This window comes from Nanorana parkeri, unplaced genomic scaffold (genome assembly GCF_000935625.1).
Source record: "Nanorana parkeri isolate BGI_ZX_2015 unplaced genomic scaffold, ASM93562v1 scaffold3, whole genome shotgun sequence".
NCBI classification, from domain to species: domain Eukaryota; kingdom Metazoa; phylum Chordata; class Amphibia; order Anura; family Dicroglossidae; genus Nanorana; species Nanorana parkeri.
The window spans coordinates 4,328,358-4,349,332 of record NW_017306271.1 but is presented as its reverse complement, the minus strand read 5'-3'; the positions used below and the strand labels follow the sequence as shown (position 1 = coordinate 4,349,332).

Sequence of the window (20,975 nt, the reverse complement as noted above, 5' to 3'; positions counted from 1 at the left end):
AAAACTAAGAGGGCATACAAAGTATACATACACAAAAAAAGGTGACCCCGTACTAGTTCAGGGATGTAGAGATACTTAACAAACATCTGTCCTGCCTTCCAATAACAAAATATGAATCACTGTCATTTCTAAGCTTTCTTTTAATCTAAAATTGCAGCTACTGCAGAACAGAAGGATAAAGGTTTGCTCTGCTCCTCTCCCAGTTATTAACTCTTCTACGACTGCTGGATCACTTTAAACTGCTCAGCATTTTTCAGCACGATGTGGTTTTGGTCACAGAAAGCCATTTCACTTTTATCAGACTACCAGAAGTGCAGTCTTCCTGTGCAGTACTTTTTACTTTTTAAAGCCCCTTTAAAATCACAGCTTCTTCCACCTGCTCATGCTGTCACATTATGTAAGCACCCTTGACAACAATAGCCTCCTAAAGAACAGTGGCCTCTTATCTGAACAAAATGGCTCTTATCACGGCGCAACAGTCAACGGGCATGTTTTGGTCTGAAGTAATTTGAAGTACATGCAATATTTGAACCAGCAACATCCATTGTTTAGAATTACGGGTATTATTTACAGTCCTGGCTCATTACTTTCACATATCTTGGCACAGATCACCAGAGATACTGGTTTTGTAGCCATGAAATCATCTTCTGCTCAATAAAGGAATTCAATTTCTGTTACAGGAAGTAAACACCCATCTCACACTAAGAGTCTGTATTTAATGCTTGACTAGAAGTCAATTAATGGCAAAGCTGCTTAAAGCCAGTCTAGGAGCTTAGGAGATCGAGGCACTTGACAGCTACATTACCTACTCACGTGAAAAAAATAGGAATATCAAATTGAAAATGATACCCTTATCATTAAATATGTATTTATACCACTAAAAGGGCTTTAATCAATTAATTAAAGAATGAGCCCAACCAGACATCTCTGGAGGCTTTCAAAATCACCCCACTGTAGAGTCCTGCTTTGCCCCACCTCCATAAAGTCCCAGCAGAGAGTATCTTTCCTCCTCCAATCGAAAGAACACCAGCTTCACTTGCCAAGGCAGCCTGGCTTCCTGACCAAGCACCTCATGACCCACCGCCAAGCTTCCTGATAAGCTAGGAAGCCATCTTCACTGGTTGCTAGGCAGCCTGGCTTCCTGACCAAGCACCTCATGAAGCCGGGAGGCAGGTCATGACGTGCCGTCCAGCTTCCTGATTGGAAAGGAAGCCGGCTCCATGCTCCCTCGGCACTGCTGGTCAGAGGGAGATCTTCTGGTATCAGGACAAGTATCGGAGCATTTGGGCGAGTATGAGTACTCGCCCAAATACTCCGTATCTGCACCGATACTATTATTAGATGCATCCCTACTATTTAGCCTATTTGGAGACGAAGGCACATTTTTTAAACATAGTGACTTGAATGAAATTATTATTATTTCAACTTTAATGCTAAAATTCATTAAACTTTTAGGGCCCATGCGGACCAACGTGTTTGGTCCGCAAAGTGAATAGCAAAGCAACACACCTACTGAGCATACGTTAATCGTGCGATTTGCACACCACATTGATGTGAACGGCCCTCTCTTCTACAATTCTACCCAATTTCCCTCATCTGCACGGACAACCAAACTACTGCCTGTGTTTTAAGACCCAAAAAATAATAGAACTATTGAGAGAATACAGCAGACTCCTTTCTTTGATTAACCTCTTGCCGTCCGCCCGTAGTAAAAAAACGGCAGCATCTGCGGGTTGCCGTCTCCAGACGGCAATTTTTTTCTGCTCGCGCGCGCCCCCTAGCGGGCACGCACGGGCAGAAAAGACCCGCTAAATGCACACACCCGTTACCGGGTGTTTCACATATAGGCGATCGGCGGGTCCATAGCCCGATCGCCTATATGTGCTCGCTGTCAGTGTGCCTTTGCTATTATATAGCGGGTTGTTATCCCCCTATATAATAGCAATAACAATAAGTGCAAAAAAAAAAATATAAATAAAAAAAAAGAAAAGTAACACATAAAAAAATAAAATAAAATAAAAGCCACATATAAAAAAAGGGGAAAAAACCCCCCCAAAATGTTTAACTCCCCCACCCCCACGTTTACGCGCCTATAAACGTAAATACGCGTCCGGTGCCCCAGCGCGCAAAAATTACAATTGCGCTACACATGTTACATATCGCCGCGAACGTCGCAGTGAGAGCAATCATTTTAGGGCCATCAATCACTGATAACACTAAACTGATGAGCGGTAACAGCTTTTAAAGCGTCGCCTAGGGCCAATTTTGGGTATTATCGTTTTTTGAGGTTTCGCGCGCGCACGCAATTTTAAGGCTTGACATGTTTAGTGTCTTTTTACCCGACGTGACCCCATCTTTTATATTTTACCAAAAAATTGGGTAATAATAAATGTTTTATCATTTAATATAGGGGAAACTGTTTTTTTTTTTAAATTTCGGTAATTTTTCCTTAATATAGTAAAAAAATAAAACCCCCAGTGGTGAATAAATACCACCAAAAGAAAGCTCTATCTGTCCCCAAAAAAGGGTATAAAATTCATTTCAGTACAGCGCTGCATGACGGAATAAATGTCAGTTAAAGTACCGCAGCGCTGAATACTGAAAAATGGCCTGGATGGGAAGGGGGTTTAACACCGCGGATGTCAACTGGTTAAAGCAAACAAACAGGTCAGACCATTAAATCCTGCCAAGTCCATGAAATATGCTTTTACAATACAAACATGATCTTTGTTCTTTTTTGCTTTAAACACATTTCTGCTAAAGGAAAATGTATTGTGAAAGCCTTAACGTAATCCTTTTGTTTAAATCCACTGACCTGCAGCTGCTGCCAAAAAACATAACAGGCACTACAGGAGGCTCTGTGGCTTTATACACTCAATATAGACAAACACACCAATTTGTGCAGATTGGCCATATCTGTGGCTAGCCAAAATCAGTAACGATCGCCTGACCCACCAGTCCCTATCTGCATAGAAAAGTAACACATTTTCCCTGTTCTGTAATAAATGCAACAAAAAAAATTCCATAGTCTGCATTCTTTCTTATTTCCTCCTCATCCTCTGGATAAAATGAATGACTATGACAGAACAAGTGCAGTGAGCTCTCCTTCCCTTCCAATCTACCAGCTCTGATCATCATTGTCACTTATGAAAATACTTAATCCATTCATTGTGAGGATGTGTTTGGAAAGACTCCATTGCCATTGTAACAACTTGTAAATAACAACAACCAAAAAGGTGTGATCCAACTCGATCATTGCTTTGTAATTCTAAAGAAATTAGATGGACACTATTGCTGCCTAATAGACCTGCATGCTGAGGAATTTTGTATTGAACTGTGCACCAACATGTCTGCCATCCTACATAATGATGTATGAACCAAAGCGTAACGTGTATTACCTACTGTTTCAGTACAAGAGGCGCGCCCCTTGTATGCTTCAAAACTGAGTGTACTGTGCCCGGGGCTATAACACTTATAATAGCAAACATAATAGTTCTGCTTGTGAGTGAATCTATCAGATCTCAAACACTTCCCTGTGCTATTGTAAAGGTGTCTGCCTTTGTTTGAAAGTAACTTCCCTCTAGTTAACAGTGGAGTTTTCTCACAATAATGTCAAAAACACGGCTTTCTTCCAGAACTTGATAGGATTAACAAATCTATCCGTAATAATTAGTAAATTCATGAATTTAAAGTAGTATTAAATGCTCAAAATAGTTTTTCTCAATAATGAATCCAGATCAAAAATACAGTATATAGTACATTGATCAGCAAAGTATTTCTCAAAATGTTTGCCCAAGCATCTACAGTCATTATGTCTCCATCTGTTTAAGCGCTGAGTTCCCAAACTTCCTGTTCAGTACATGATCACAAGGGACAGAGCAGTCTCCAGGAGCTGTCCATCTACTAGCTTGCAGAAGGGAGGGGGGGAGGTGCACGGAGCACTGGATTGGCTTGCTGTGCCTGTGAAGACAGACACAGCTTACTAGCGCACACAAGGGTGGCTCCATAGGACCCTGCAAGGGAAAAGACCCTAAAACAAGATGTCAGGAACAGTGCTCGGGGCACCACCTGATTCTGCAGGAAACAGAAACTTTTAAATATCAAGAAGCACCATCCATTGTACAAGATGTAATAAGCATTTGAAATGGCTTACAAACCTTTTGACTTTAATATCACTTTAAGGCATTCTTCAGATGCCTACAGACATACTTTAGGCATGGGTGGTTAAGGATGTGATCCAAATATATGTAATGAAAATGATACTGACAAAAGTGTAATGCAATAAGCAATTTGAAAATATGGAGGACTATCCTTTGTGAATGGAGGCTGGCAGAGGTAAGCCACACAGAGGAGTGGATTATTTGTAGGTCCAGGGCCAGCGATATCAAAGCAGTTCAAGTGACTATATACTCAACTGCCCTGCAACTGTGTTCAGTAGCAAACCTATCACTGATGACTCTCAGAGATGAAAGACGATCAAAGATAACTATTATACTACTTGCCGACGAGTTTTTACTTTATATCAAAATGGTGCCACAACCCTGGATTTGCCTATTCTTGACCTATTTGTAGACAACACCAGTCTAAGCAGAGGACTGAAAGCCTTCAAACATGATCAGGTGTGTGAGAAGCCTTCCCCTTAGAGAGATGTTCAAACATTCATTTTAGCAAATAAATTGCATGATGGAAGTTGACCACTGGGTATAGCTTTTCTGGTATAATAGAACCTAATCCATGAGCTTGCTGGCTCACATTTTAAAGAGGACTAGTCATATACCTGTGTGGAGGAGCACAGAGCTCCTAGTGCTATTATGTTTTCAGGTGAAGTTATTCCCTCTGAGGAAGGGTGTAAGATGCATGTAGAAAGTTCAGATGAGACTGATTGATTAGTGCACTCCCAGGGTGGTATAGTGAATGGTGGCCAGTGTGCTGCTCCTATACTGATTGGACTGGGGTGTCCAATTGTAAGACTGAACAGGAAAAAGAAGAGGGCAGGAGCGCAACAGTCTGGTGCCAGGTGTGTGGATGGGGAGTGATGAGTAAAAGAGGATGTGTATATGTGGGGTGGTGAAAGGGGATGTTGAGCACATGTGATAGGTGGTGTGGTGATGGGACACTTCTGTTAGCATGGTCATGGAGTCTGGACTCTAAACTATGAACTTTTGCCATTGTCTTCCTTCCACATTGGTTTTCGACCGGGATTGCGCACAAGGACCAAGACAACACCTTGTTACGTCCTTCCAGCCCCAAAACGTGAATCCACGACCACGCCAACAGAGGTGTCCCATCACCACACTACCCATCACATGCAAGTGCTCTACATCCCCTTTCACCACCCCACATATACACATCCTCATGTACTCATCATTTCCCATCCACACAACTGGCACTAGACTGTTGCGCTCCTGCCCTCTTCTTTTTCCTGTAAGATCCATGTTCATGTTAAGGAATAAAATGTGCTTACGTCTGGAGAGTCTGTTGCATATTGTTTCCAGGGCAGTGACTTCACTTCACCTCAAGACAAACATGGAACCAAACCTCAAATAAAGTTGGACATGATTGTGCAACCCCTCCAGGAGGTTGCTCAAATACAGTATACAATGTACGATTAAAGATAGGTGTTTAGTGGTCCTCCAGGTAATGTCTGTATATATAACCTTGATTTGTGTTTTTTTCCTCTTCTGATAATCATTCTGTTCTCACATCTGAAGCAAACCAACTATGCAAACAGAGATACGAATTCTCCAATTGTTTAATGTAATATATTTGCTGCCAGCCACACCTTCAGCATGAGAACTGCTAAGAGAACATTTGCTACACTGGCAGCTACAGATTCTCCAGTAACATCCAGACAGAGTGGCCTATTTTTCCATCAAACACAAACAAAAATAATGTTTCATCCTTAACTTACCCAGCTCTTTTGATACCGGTGATACTGTAGTCATTTCTCCCACCTTGGTCAGTCCATCATAATAAGCTTTTCCAGCTTGTACCATTACTAGAAGAAACATACAAATCAGTAAAACAGAGAATGCACATGACATAATAACTGTTTACATCACTATTTGAAACTGATACTCTTACAAACATTACAGGAGCACAAAGCCACTAAATCACAAGTATACAGTTCCATGCCTATATACTGACATTTGATGTAAAGGAGATTATGAGATACTAATATCATTTCCATGAATTATACTAGCAGGATTTAAAACAGTTTCATAAGGCAGAGAAAATAGGTCTTCTTGAATTCATGAACTACAGTATTAGCTTTTAGCCAGTTAGAGTGAGGAATACATCCTAGAAAATGTAACTAAACAAGCTGGCACATGTAAGTCCCCATCCAATGGGCAGAAAGTATACTAGCTGCACCTTTTTTCCTCTCTATGAAGTTATATTCAGGGCAAAAGTACAGTGTCTGCTGATAGTGCCCCCAACATCTGTAATCATATTCACAAATTCATACTTCCTGTGATAGCTTGCCAGTGTGGATGACATGACTCCCCTTCCGGACATGATATTGTTCAGGCCCGATGACTGCATCGTGAGGCCTGAGCACTGTGAGGCCTGAGCACTGTCGTATAGGCAATGGAGCGCGGAGAAGGTGATGGAGTGCAGATTGGCGAGTAGAACTCGTTGGGGGTGCACCATCACGGGAGAGGGACAGGAAGTGTGCGGAAAATCAAAGACAGAAGTGAAAACCTCGCAGAAATCTTAATTTTCTCCAACTCTCAAATCAAAAAGTAAAAAAACAAGAATGGCTGGATTTAGGCTTTAACGTGTACCTAATCTCAAAATGTGAAGATTAGTTTTTTTTTTTATAGAGAACATCCAAAAATGTAAACTGTGCCTATGCAGTAGCCGAAATTCTTTTTTTTTTTTACCTTGAATTACTTGTGAAAAAAGCAGTGTACTTCCTAACATGTGACTGTGCTTAGGCACTCATGTCCTGTAGCCTCATAGCTGTATATCTGCATTGTGATATCATCTAAAGCAGGGGTCTTAAACTCAATTCACTCACGGGCCACTGGACTAAATTTTTTTCTCCCATGTGAGCCGCTTGCCAAATATGCACAACCCCCCACAACTGGAACTACAAACACTAAATTACAGGCCCCATTCACACCTGTAAGTTTAGGTTTGATTAGGGACTCCTGCATCAGGAACTAGCGTTTTCCTGCAGCAAGAATCACTAATGTGGAGTTTACATGCGGCAGCTGTCACCCATTCAAGTTAAACGCTTGCACACCACATGTAATCGTATGTGATATGATATCAATCATATGTGATACGATTACATGTGGTTATAAATCAATCATTATACCTGGATGCACGATCAATGCATCCAGGGAGAATGATTCCTAACCGCATGTAATCATATGCGATATCCTCTTCTGCTCACGTTTTTGCAGGGAGGAGGCACATCATTCCCTGGTGATCCAGTGGTGATTGGTAAGGTCTGCTGCAGACCTTACTAATCAATCCTTCCGGCCGCAGCTCAGAGCTCCGGCCAAATGGAACTGAGCACACAGCCAGCAGCAGCTATGCAGTCTGCATCTGACAGAGATGCAGGTCGTGTAGCTGATCATGCAAGTCAGGTATGCGGTCCGTGACTGTGTGCCTGACTTGTCAGCTGGTTGCGGACCATATATTACCGGGTCGCGAGCCGCAATTGGCCTGCGGGTCGGTACGTTGCGACCCCTGATCTAAGGCACTACTGTCTCTGACTGTTAGTCCCACCATTTGGTGTAATTCCTGTGCTTTTCACAATGTTTTTGCAAGAGAGGAAGCTGCATGCAAACATTTCTCTGCTTCTGTTTCATTCATTCAGTGGATCTGGGTTTCTTTCACCTCTTCTTCTGCTCCTTGTTCATTCCCCCTCCAGTCAGGGGGGCAGGTTTGGTATGAGAAATCCTTGTCTCTACAAAGATGACCGTCACCACACAGAGTCCTTGTGTGGAACAAGGCATAGTAAGTCAGTAATGGGGATAAACATCAACCGCAGGGAGCCCACTGGCAATACTGGGACTAGTCCATTGCCTGCCTTTTTTGAGTTTAAAGTAATATATACACTTCTATAATTTCTTCATTCAACCTGTGGGCTGAACTAAGAAAATAGAATAGATTCCATTTCAGCGTGGATGGATGAATCCTCCACTACTTCTATTGTATTCTGACAGTGGCTGCTGGCCGCTGTCTAAATACCCAAAAGATTTTCCCAGATGTTACATAGTTACATAGTATTTGAGTTTGAATAAAGACATTAGTCCATCAAGTCCAACCTATTAGGATGTTCTTTGCCAAAAGTTGAACTAATGATCAACTTCTGCTGAAGAAATAGGGTCACCAATGGACTGAAATTGGCTCCTTGTGAACTCAGGAATTAGATCTTAAAAATTAATTAAAGTACCTTAACTAGTAACAAAAAAGAAGCTCACTCCTGTGTGACTACAATCTCAATACAAATGAGTAAACTAAACGTGAGAATGTAGTCCATCACACACACAGGGACCATGGGAAACAAAAGTAGCCACCCTTCAGAAGGAAGGACAGTGTCACCACCAATTCAGAGATGATGTGAGGATCTACAGCTGAGTGATACACAAATAAGATACATTTTTGTTAATAGTGAAGGTACTTGAATGTATTTTTAAGATTTAACTCCTGAGATTAGTGTCACTTTAAATTAGGCACCAACGCACGTCAAATACACTATATTACCAAAAGTATTGGGATTCCTGCCTTTACACGCACATGAACGTTAATGGCATCCCAGTCTAGTCCATAGGGTTCAAAATTGAGTTGTCCCACCCTTTGCAGCTAGAACAGCTTCAACTCTTTTAGGAAGGCGTCCACAAGGTTTAGGAGTGTGTCTATGGGAATGTTTGACCATTCTTCCAGAAGCGCATTTGCCAGGTCAGGTACTGATGTTGGACGACAAGGCCTGGCTCGCAGTCTGCGCTCTAATTCATCCCAAAGGTGTTCTATCATATTGAGATCAGGACCTTGCTTTGTGCACTGATGCGCAGTCAGGTTGGAACAGGAAGGGCCATCCCCAAGCTGTTCCCACAAAGTTGGGAGCATGAAATTGTCCAAAATGTCTTGGTATGCTGATGCCTTAAAGAGTTCCCTTCACTGGAACTTAGGGGCCAAGCCCAACCCCTGAAAAACAACCCCACACCATAATCCCCCCTCCACCAAACTTTACACTTGGCACAATGCAGTCAGGCAAGTACCGTTCTCCTGGCAACTGCCAAATCCAGACACGTCCATTGGATTGCCAGTGATTCCTCACTCCAGAGAACACGTCTCCACTTCTCAAGAGTCCAGTGGCGGCGTGCTTTACACCACTGCATCCGACGCTTTGCATTGCACTTGGTGATGTAAGGCTTGGATGCAGCTGCTCGGCCATGGAAACCCATTCCATGAAGCTCTCTACGCACTGTTGTTGTGCCAATGTGAAGGCCACACGAAGTTTGGAGGTCTGTAGCTATTGACTCTGCAGACAGTTGGCGACTTCTGCGCACTTCAGCATGCGCGGACGCCGCTCTGTCATTTTACGTGGCCAACCACTTCGTGGCTGAGTTTCTGTTGTTCCCAGTTGCTTCCGTTTTGTTATAATACCACTAACAAGTGACCGTGGAATATTTAGTAGCAAGAAAATTTCACGGAACACCTGAGTCCAATGATTTAGAGGGGTGTCCCTATACTTTTGGTAATATAATGTATCCCTAGAACTTTGTTTGTCCCCTGCCTGTTTTAGGACGTTCATTGAGAATAGGATCGTTGCTACAGTACAGAAAAGCCACTGGGTGTATTTTATTGCAAAGATCACAAATCTTGACAGCCAATGACTCAAAGTAAATCTTTATGAGGAAAATCCCAGACAGTAGGTAAGAATCTGCACAATGTTATTTTAGAAAGTCCTGGCGGCAATGTACACTTAATCTATCTAAACTGCTTCAGTATTTGATACACCACATCAAATTTCAACCGGCTACATTCGAGCAGCACACAAGGTCTTAATTATTTAGGATAACTTAGATCCAAATACTATGCTCTGCACATGACTAGGCTCAAGCCTTAGAAAGACACTGCTTGTCAGCATAAACTGACTCTTTCCAGTTCTAAAAATAATTCAAAATGAATAAAAACACAATATTTTAAAGGGTACGTTCACTTTTGTAACAAAATATGCTGTACAGCCCAGGAGTTAAACTTAGCAGCTTTTAAAAATCTTCATTATTTCAGCTGTCATACCTGTAGGCCATTTGTGCCTGCCTAAAAAACTCCCAATATTGTTTAAAGCTCCATCAGCCATTGGACACTTGTCCCCATCATGTGCAGTGCAATCTCTTCCTGTGGCAGTTGCCACACCCAATCGTGGAGCATGTGCGGATCTCTAAAAAATGATGGCACTCGCTCCTGTATTATTATAAAGTTACATATGAATACTTCATGCATATCTATTTCCAGCCAATAGCCGGGGAACTGAAATCCTTTCACTACTCTACTGAAAAAACCCTGTAGAGAAAAGAGCTCACAAGAATCATCTTTCCTGCCTGGCTGATCTTGCCTTTGTGGGCAACAGAGAGACCACTAAACCGGGAAGGGGGTCTGCTAGAACTCCATGCCATAAAGCAAGACACATTAGTTAATAGGAATAATGGCATCCAAACAGCTCTGACATTGTAAGTTGTTTTTAATGTATACCTGCCATCTTTTGAAAACAGACAGCTCATTATGCACCACTCCTGATTACCCCAGACAGTGAGTCCAATGCCATGTCTGCTCTACACAAGCCTTTCCATTTGTCTACCCAAGTTTGGATAATCTCATGAAAATCCTGAATTTATGGTGACATGGTTAAAGGTTTCCTAATGCTGTTGCCTTATGCAGCTGAAGCCATAGATTCTCAAACATGTTCACACTGGGAATAGCCAAAGGCTCTTGGAGCAAGGAATTGTCGACTAGAATGTTTAGGGAAAAGATTTGTAGGGTAGAATTAGGAGATGTAGGCAATATGATTTTCTGTTCAACAGTACTATGATAATTCATGCTGCACTAATGTTCTCTAAGCTAATCCAGTCAAACCAAAGAAATTCACCAAACCATTAGTATACAGTAACAGAAAGAAACCAGGTGTTTCCAATCCTTTGTATGAACTCTTGTGCAGCAAAATGATATAACTATGGGATTTTGGTCCTGGCAGTGATGGGGTTAATGCACAAACACATACAGTAAACAAAAATATGCAAACAGGATATTACAGATACACGGTGTCATGTGGCGATTGTGCCTGCAGATATGCAAAGCATAGACGAAGTTTAAATCACTAACCAGGTTCTGGGCTGATTTAGATAATCATATTTAAAGCATTGAAAACATCTACAGCTAACAAAATTCACAGTAGTGTGTGTGTATGTATATATACACATACACACACCTTCATAGATAGCTCCCATGTTCCTCACCTACACTGACATAGTACAAGGCCTCTGTGAATTTATGGTTGCCAGGCCAGAAAGGCAAGACCCATGGGACCTTATAAATCAGATGTATTGTAGGACCCTTACTGACAACCCAAGAGCCAGCTACAGACAAAGCTACAGATTTGTTACTACTAAACTATGCCCATTGGGTCCCAGCTGGACATACTGGATTGTTTCAGTAGCAGCACATCAGTCAGCTTGCTTCTACAGATGTCAGCTTGCAGTTAGCGAAGTTTGAGACTTATTGTAGCTTGAGGGTAGAAGACAAAAAAGGGGCGCACAAGGAAAGCTAAAACTAGCATTTTATGGATTGGATTTTCTAAGTGTACTTTTTGTAAGTGGCACTTGTCTTAAAAATTTAAAGATGAGTTCTGGTCAGACCAAAAATATATTACACGTGTGTGTGCCAACATATGCAGGATATAGCTTGTTTTGTCTCGGGCGATCTTATAGAAAGGAATACTTCATTTACTCCCAGTCCCAAGGCAGCCAGTGCTCCAGTCTTCTTCTCTCCAGCCTCAGAATATGAATAGACCGTCAACATCATCACGTATCATACTTGATGGCTTTGACAGCCCACCCACATTTGGGACCAGCGGCGGCCATTGGTCCTGCAATGTACATGAGGACATTGACAAGCTTGGCGACAACCCTATTGTTTGGAAAACTGCAAGAAGAAAGGCCTCAGGGGAGCAGTTGTCACATGCAGAACCAGTGGGGAGGAAGCATGCAGGACTGTGGCTTAAGGCAAGTATTCCTCCTTATTAGATTGCCCCTAGACAAAATAAGCATCATACCTTGCACATGCTGGACTCACACTTCAGTGGTTGCGTCAGTGAGGTGTATGGGTGTTCTATGGCCCCTCCATATTTCTATACGCTCCCCCATAGCTTAGCTGGGCTCCTGCTGCCATCTCCCAAAAAAATGCTAAGAATGCAGAATTGGGGGTATTTATTGTACAGTGCTGGAGGTAACTACTGGGCAGTGCTGGGGGTTACTGTTTTCCCCAACACTTTCTGGGGGTTAATGTGATGAGGGTTATTGACGGCCCTTACAATGGCTGGGGGTTCATGATTGTTAACCTATACACATGCAGATAACCCCCATTATTCCTGGTCTTTACACTTGCTAGGGGTTATTGCTAGTCCTGACACTTGCTGGGGGTTATTATTGCTGGCACTGACACCAACAATTGGGTTTATTAAGAAAGGGGACACACTACATGCCATACATCGTTAATCAAAACCCATGTTATCATCCATGCTCACTTTTGGAGCCATGCCTAAAAGCACGCAGCACCCTCGATCCCTTGAAAATGGGCGTCCCACGTAGCACACTGCATTCTTCTTCTCATTCCCTTCAAGGTGTTACTCCTAATTCTTTGGCAGCTATGGTTTGTTTATACATCCCTTGGCACTGATTAGCACCGATTTTTTAACTTACTGACCAGCAATGTGGGGGGCACTGATACATACTTCAGACCACTGTACTCGGTACGTTTCAATGTGTTTAAACGGCTAAAGTCTGTTCCCTTATTACACTGTGAATGGTTTCTACATAACATTGCAACCTTGATTTTCTGACTAAGCATTTCTCATTATGTTATGTCTGCTTTTATTATAACATAGGATTCAGGATTGGAGACATAGCTCTCACACTTATACTAACAGACAGCACCCCTCAAAAAAGAATGTCTCGAGCCATTCCTGACACACACACACATTTTTTTTTTTTTTTTACCAGACCGGATTTGGCCTTTAAAGCAAGCATTCAAAGCACTTCAGCAATGTAAATAACATATTGGGTGTAGTTACTGTTTCTTGTAACAGCTAAACAGACTCAATAAATAGAAATTGTAAACTTACCAGATACTGCTTTTTCATAATTTCTTCCCAAATTAACCAAATTCCTTAATCCGGGGTTGAATTGGTCCATAACATTCTGAAATAAAGAAGAAATATAATCTCACTAAAAGTCATTAAAGGCCGAACATAATCGACTCTTTACATATACATATCAATGAAAACCAATGGCCAAAGGTAACCAGTGTTTAATAATTGACATAAATCATACATAACATAGGCTACTCTGTTCACAAGCGCACTTTGAAGGCTTCACTTGGCATATTTGATCATGATTTACTTTAATATATGTCTGTTCATAACGTTCATCAAGTTGTTAGAAATAATATTGTAATTATTTTATTCAAATCTTTTTTTTATACGTTATATAACATGAAGTAGATAAACGAGACACTAATGTTCCGATCTTTATGGCATATAGATAAATAATGGCTCTGACAGTCAATAATACTGAACGTACAGAGACTGCCGTCATTAGCCATGACATTAAGGTATGTAGATTCCCCAATGCATTACAAAATGTACTAACCACAAATGGTGGGGAAAACCACTCCATCCGTTGCTGAGCTGGGAGATTTGTTAACCTCTGTCAAAGGAAGAATTCTCTGAGCCATTTGCTAAAAAAAAGGTGTACTGTGCGCAGTTATGATTTGACTACCCAAAACACAGAGCTGCCAAGTCAACTCACTAACGTTAACTCACAAATCTAACACACCAGGACAACCATTTGTGGACAACCATTCAAACCATCTGAAAAACAAAGATCTATATCTTTGTGTTAAAGCTTCATGAATTGAGCCTTTAATGAACTCTAGGCCCCATTCACCCTGTTATATGCATTTAACATGGTTTTCTAAACGCATAAAAATGCATCTAATGATTTCCAATGGATCCATTCACACCATGCGTTTAAATGCTTTTAGAAGCAGTCAGTTTCGCTGCATTTAGAAAAAATAGAAAGCAGGTGCGTCAGGAAACAATTTAGCTTCTAAACGCACCCAAACCCATGTAAATACAAGACACACTTTTTTGCTGCAATCTCATTGGCTACTTCAAAGTCCTCTTTCAATAGACAAAAGGACAGATGCATCTGAAACGCGCATCATGTAAAGCATCTAGCCTATATATACCAACAAGATCCATGGTAATGACTCAGTTAACCCTAAAAAAGCTGCTGTGCTCAGAGCGAACTGTCTTTTAAAATAACTGGGTCAACAAATGCCCAGCGCAAGTAGAATTACCTAATCATTTAATAAAAGTGCTAAAAATTATTTGGTGTCCCAAAAATTCAGACGGATGAATAAGCATAAATTAATAATAAATATCAATACATAGCAATAAATCAGCAGATTAATGGTAGTTCACAATCACAGCTGGTTGCCATCCCAGAGGAAGTCCAATGATGAAACATGTAGGAGGGCGGTTACACATCGATGTCAGACGTTTTCTAGGTAGTGCAGTGTTGTGTGGACAAGTAAATGCTACACCTGCTCTCTGGACTGGAGGGAACAGGCTGATAACAGGTGGGGGAAGTGGATGAGAGGAGATTTTATAAGTGGATTTGATTTTTAAGCTTGCGAGTGTTTTTAATCTTTGATTTTTAATAAAATTTGTCCAAAACGGTATTATGCCATGGATCTCCTTCTCTTCTTATAAGTGTATGACCAACTTTGCAAGATAAAGGAGAAAGTGGATTGCTGAGAAAACTGAGCCTTGTGAACTGGAGGAAATTAGTTCCGAGCGCTTTATGACCAGGTTTTGATAGATTGGTCCACCCAATTCTGCTGAAATCGGTGTTGTCGCACAAGTTTGGTAGAGGTGTCACTGGAAGCAATATAGATATATGCACTTTATGGGGAATATTTTTGCACCTTAATATGGACCAAGAATTGTATTTGGGGAACTAGCTTTCACCGAGGGACTTTTTAGCTGAATGCATCTGCAAGCTACTATAAATTTAGATCAGCTGTGATTGTGAACCACCATTTATTTGCTTACTCATTGCTATGTAGGGCTGCAACAACTAATCGACATAATCGATTATAATCGATTATTGAAAAAGTTGTCAACTTTTTCAATAAATCGATTAATCGGCTTCCAAACAGTTGGCCCTGTTCACGGCTCCACAAACGCTGCGCACCGCTGCCAGACCCGCCCGCATCCACGCTCTACACGCCGCACCTCCTTCCCGCCTCACACTCACCGCCCGCCCACATCCACGATCGGCACAGGGACGCGGGGAGATGTAGTAAGGAGGAGCAGGTGTGGGGGGATGACAGCCGCCGATAGACAGGTACCTCAGGTAAGCCTAACCCCCCCCGCACATGGTGCTCTATAATGTATTGCTGGGATTTGTATTCCTCTATAGCTGATGGTACATTGTGCTGTATAGTATACATAGGAATACAAATCCCAGCAATACATTATACACTGTATGTATAATGTATTGCTGGGATTTGTTGTACTCCTTTATAGTTGGTGATATTCTGCACTGCGCTGTATAGAGGACTACAAAACCCAGCAATAGTACATTATACAGCGCAATGCAGAATACCGCCAGCTATAACGTACTATTGCTGGGATTTGTTGTATTCCTGGAAGCAATATAGATATATGCACTTTATGGGGAATATTTTTGCACCTTAATATGGACCAAGAATTGTATTTGGGGGACTAGCTTTCACCGAGGGACTTTTTAGCTGAATGCATCTGCAAGCTACTATAAATTTAGATCAGCTGTGATTGTGAACCACCATTTATTTGCTTACTCATTGCTATGTAGGGCTGCAACAACTTTATAGTTGGTGATATTCTGCACTGCGCTGTATAGAGGACTACAAAACCCAGCAATAGTACATTATACAGCGCAATGCAGAATACCGCCAGCTATAACGTACTATTGCTGGGATTTGTTGTATTCCTCTATAGCTGGTGATATTCGGCATTGCGTTGTATAATGTACTATTGCTGGGATTTGTAGTCCTCAATAGCTGGTGCCAGTCTGCATTGATTGCTGTATAATTTTACACTTTCCATTTCACTATATTGCACACCACACCATTTTTTTACGTCCACCGCTCCAAGCTTGCTCCTGTGATGGACTACAATCTTAATACAAACTAGTAGTCCATCACTGGAGCCATTTTTTAAAATGTATTTTATTGTTTATCCGATTAACCGATTAATCGAACTTAATAATCGGCTAACTAATCGATTTTGAAAATAATCGTTAGCTGCAGCTCTATTGCTATGCATTGATATTTATTACGTTCTTTCATCAGAAGAACCTTCTGATGAAAGAGGTTTGTCCTCAGAAACGCATCAACTGATGGAGGGTCAGCGTGCAGATGGCTTCGGCTTAGTACTAGCACTTCCTTTCCCTCACCCTATTTTCATGTATTCATCTTGATGCTCTCCTGATTATTATATCGCTTTCTGCTCGTTTATACAAGCTGGATTGTAAGTACCTTTTCAGCTGTTTGTTTTATCCTTAATAAATCCCTTTTACACTATGGAGGCGCTCCTTTTGTTTTGTCCTCTATAACCAGACGTACTGAGTATTTTTGGCATCCCCGACAGCTAAACGGAGTGGCAGGGGTAAAGGGAGTATGTGTCGCTGGGGAGAAGTGTTAATGCAAACCTGTGGCTTTGTGCTACTGGGTTTATTTAACAGACCAAAAGGGAGCAAATAAAACAAGTGCATTACTAAGGTTTACATACAATAAAACTATAATCAGTGCTACATTCTTTAGGCAGATAAGACTTGCTGGACAAGAAATGTCTTACTAACATAGGATAAGTGCTTTTATATATACCAGTGATTCCACAGTCCAAATTCCAAAAGCAGGAGTGTCGAGCTTACCTACAGCTGTGCTATGAATGCTCACACAATATGGAAAGAACACTCCGGATTAAAATGAAAAAAAAAATAGTGTGAGTAGAGATAATAGGGACTACTAAAATCAAAACATCTGACAATGTGCCTATGGAATGGTCCTGAGATCCGAGCAGCCAATCACCAGGCCTGAAAACACGGTCATGTAGGACGACGCAGTGACATTATCCACCCTGATAAGCGCTAACACCCATTAGACACTGGAGCATACGAACAGTGGACTCCTACAGCAGAGCGGGGCCAATTATCTTTTACTTGAAAATACTAAAAGCAACAAGAAAAGTTAGATAGGAAAAAGTTAATGATATTGAGGTAACACGGACCATGGCACATTAAAGGTTGACTTTTCATATTGCTTCTGGATTGAAATGCAGCCTCTCACATGGTTCTGTGCAATCCAAACACATTCTCCATGTAGTACAGAGGACAGTGGTCAGTGCTAAGAACAAACAAGCCCAAGTTTCGACTGGCTCAGATGCTGGCAACCACAGCAATTTCACAAGCAGCAGAGCCAACTGCACAAGATGAATGCCAAGAGGAAAATTAAAGTACCACACGGAGAATGCAATGTCCCCCTGCCATAAACTGTTACACATTCATATCAGAGGATCAGAGCCCACCTTTAACTTGGCGTAGGGTACACATAAACTGGGTAAAGGAGTGGCCCAGAAGATTACTAAACACTTGGGAAACTGCTCACACATTTATTTTTTCATCCTTATCATCTCTGGCATTTTTACAACTTTAAGATACACTCATGGTCAAATCATGCATCAAGGGTTTATTGTACTTGGATACGCCTACAGCTTCTTACTGCTCAAGATATTCTTAGGTTTTCATAATCTTACACATGAGAAATAATGTGAATACCTGCAAAGTTTGCACAGTACTTGTGCCAGGGGTGGACTAGTTATTATGGCATTCAGAAGCTAGTCTCTCCAATCCAGGAGCTGGTAGGATTTATTTTTTAGTAGCCAACTCCACTGATAACAAATACACTGTGTGCACACACGAACCAGTACCTGCTATTTCACTCCCACCACCCTTTAGACCACAAACTGGGAGTCATCAGGACTCTACACCACCGGGCAGAGAAAATTCCACCAGAACAGAGGCCAAGGTGAAGGAATTCAAACACCTCAGGGGGGCCTTCAAACTTGCAGATATCCAGACTAGGTTTTTGTCAAAACAGAAAGAAGAGGAAAGAATGGCAAGAGAAACTCAGAAGGGTTTTCAAAAACATCAGATCCCTGTCTGCTTTAAACCCAGCAATACACAGAGGCAACCACTGGTTCACCCAAAAGGCCCAACGCCAAAACACAAGATGAACAACATTGTGTATGCAGTCCAGTGCAGTGAGGAGTGCTCAGAATTGTATGTCGGTGAAACAAAACAGCAGCTACACCAGCGTATGGCACAGCATAGAAGAGCCAAACCCTCGGGTCAGGATTTGGCAGTATACGTACATCTAAAGGAAAAAGGTCATTCCTTTGAAGACAGTCAGGTACGCATCCTAGACCGGGAGGAGGACTGGTTTAAAAGGTGTGAGAAAGAGGCCATTTAAGTAAAAATGGAGAAGCCAAGCTTGAATAGAGGTGGTGGGGGGCATCTATTGTCTGCCACACACAATGCTGTTTTAACACCTCTCTGTGGGAGGTTAAATAACACCCCCTAGCTCCCAGTATGCAAATGCAATCAACACCTGGTTGTGACTAACAGATTATGTTGATTGGAGCAACATTCATCATATTTATTCCCAGAGAATTTTTGTACAAGTCATTCTGAGAATTGAGAAAGCTGGTTGGATAACCAACGAAGCGTCTTCAAGAAAAATACAGCAAGCCCAGTTGCCTTGACTTATTTCTTACAGATATATTAGTGTGCAGAATTATTATGCAACTAAATGGAAAATGAAAATTTTCCCACCTCACTTGTTTATTTTCATCTGTTAAAGTGAGAATAATAAACAAACAACTCAAAATTTACAAAATTTGACATTTTCAAAAACAAAAATCAGTGACCAATATAGCCCTTCTTTTCAATAACATTCATCAGCTTTCCATCATGGAGTCTGTCAGTTTCTTCATCTGTTAACGATCAACTTTTTGTGCAGCAGCAACCACAGCCTCCCAGACACTCAGAGAGGTGTACTGTTTTCCTTCACCGTAAATCTCCCATTTAAGAGGGGCCCACAAGTTCTCAATAGGGTTTAGGTCAGGTGAGGAAGGGGGCCATGTCATTATTCTTTAATCTTTAAAGCCTTTACTGGCTAGCCATGCAGTGGAGTACTTCAATGCATGTGAAGGAGCATTGTCCTGCATAAATATCATTGTCTTCTTGACAGATGCCTGTGCCACTGCTTGAAGAAAGTGTCTTAAAAACTGGCAGTAGGTTTGGGAGTTGATTTGGAGTCCATCTTCAACCAGAAAAGATCCAACTAGCTCATCTTTATTAATACCAGCCCACCAGTACCCCACCTCCAAATTTGCTAGTGTCTGAGTCCAAGTGGAGCTCTGTGCCCGTTACTGATCCAGCCACGGTCCCATCCATCTGGTCCATCAAGAGTCACTCTCATCTCATCAGTCCATAAAACCTGAAAAATCTGTCTTCAGATATTTCTTGGCCCAGTCTTGACATTTCAACGTATGTGTCTTGTTCAGTGGTGGTCAAGTTTCAGCCTTCCTTACGTTGGCCATGTCTCTGAGCACTGAACACCTTGTACTTCTGGGCACTCCAGGTAGGTTGCGGTTCTGGAATATGACAGCGCTGGGTTCCTGGTAGCTTCATGTTTGATTCTTCTCAGATCTTTGGCAGTTAATTTACGTCTTTTTTTCTCAACACGTTTATTGTGACCCTGTTGACTATTTGCAACAAAAAGCTTGAAGGTTCTGTGCTCACGCCCCAATATTTTAAAATTCTTGACTTTTCAGAGTCAGTTCAATATCTTTTTGGCCCATTTTGCCTGAGGAAAAGAAGCTGCCTAATTATTATGCATACCTTGATATTGGGTTTTGATCTCCTTAAGCCACACCCTCCCTCATTACACAAATACACATCACCTGATATGCTTAAATCCAATAAGCCTTAAAGTTTATACAGCTTGGAGTTAGGACAATATGCATAAAAATGGTGATTTGGTCAAAATACTCACTTGCCTAATAATTGTGCACACAGTGGAGAGAAAACCTCAACTTTTAGGCGCCAGCTATGAATTTTAAGGATCATTGGATATGTGATAATTTGTCCAGCTGCCCTATGTAGTTATCAAATCTTATAGCTGAACTCAAGGTATAAATGTGTATGTATACTTATATTTGTCTAGCTTGGCCCAATATAAGTATACATCATTTAGCCCTGGTAGGGCTACAGGAACCTGTAAAACACTCACAGCTCATTGACCAATCAGAGAATGCCTAGTTCAGCTTTAATAACAGAACAATATGAAATGCACTTTCAGTTTGTACTGCCAAAAGGGGCTGAAACGTTCACAAATTATTTGGCCAATTTATAAAAATAAAGGAGATAAAGTGCAAGCAAATGTATTGTTCAGCAGCTATCAGGGTCAAGCCAATACATCTGGTTAAAAACGGTTGCTCGCACGCTAGCTGCCCCATTTAGAAAATGTCTTGCATTATTTTCAATGAATGCAAGGTACACTATGATCAGGGTGGATAAAAAAATCGATGATTTAAAAAAAGAAAAACTTATTTTTTATCAAATGTATTT

General features: G+C 41.4%; 1 protein-coding gene across 1 annotated transcript in view; it reads right to left on the bottom strand.

The window, feature by feature from the left end:
• BAIAP2L1 (BAI1 associated protein 2 like 1) overlaps window positions 1–20,975 on the bottom strand; it is a 112,297-nt gene that overhangs the window by 51,864 nt on the left and 39,458 nt on the right. The window contains exons 2-3 of the mRNA XM_018572145.1: window positions 13,358–13,433; window positions 5,912–5,998 (exon numbers count right to left, since the gene is read on the bottom strand). Of these exons, the coding sequence (XP_018427647.1) occupies window positions 5,912–5,998; window positions 13,358–13,433 (163 nt within the window). The remainder of the gene's footprint in view (window positions 1–5,911; window positions 5,999–13,357; window positions 13,434–20,975) is intronic.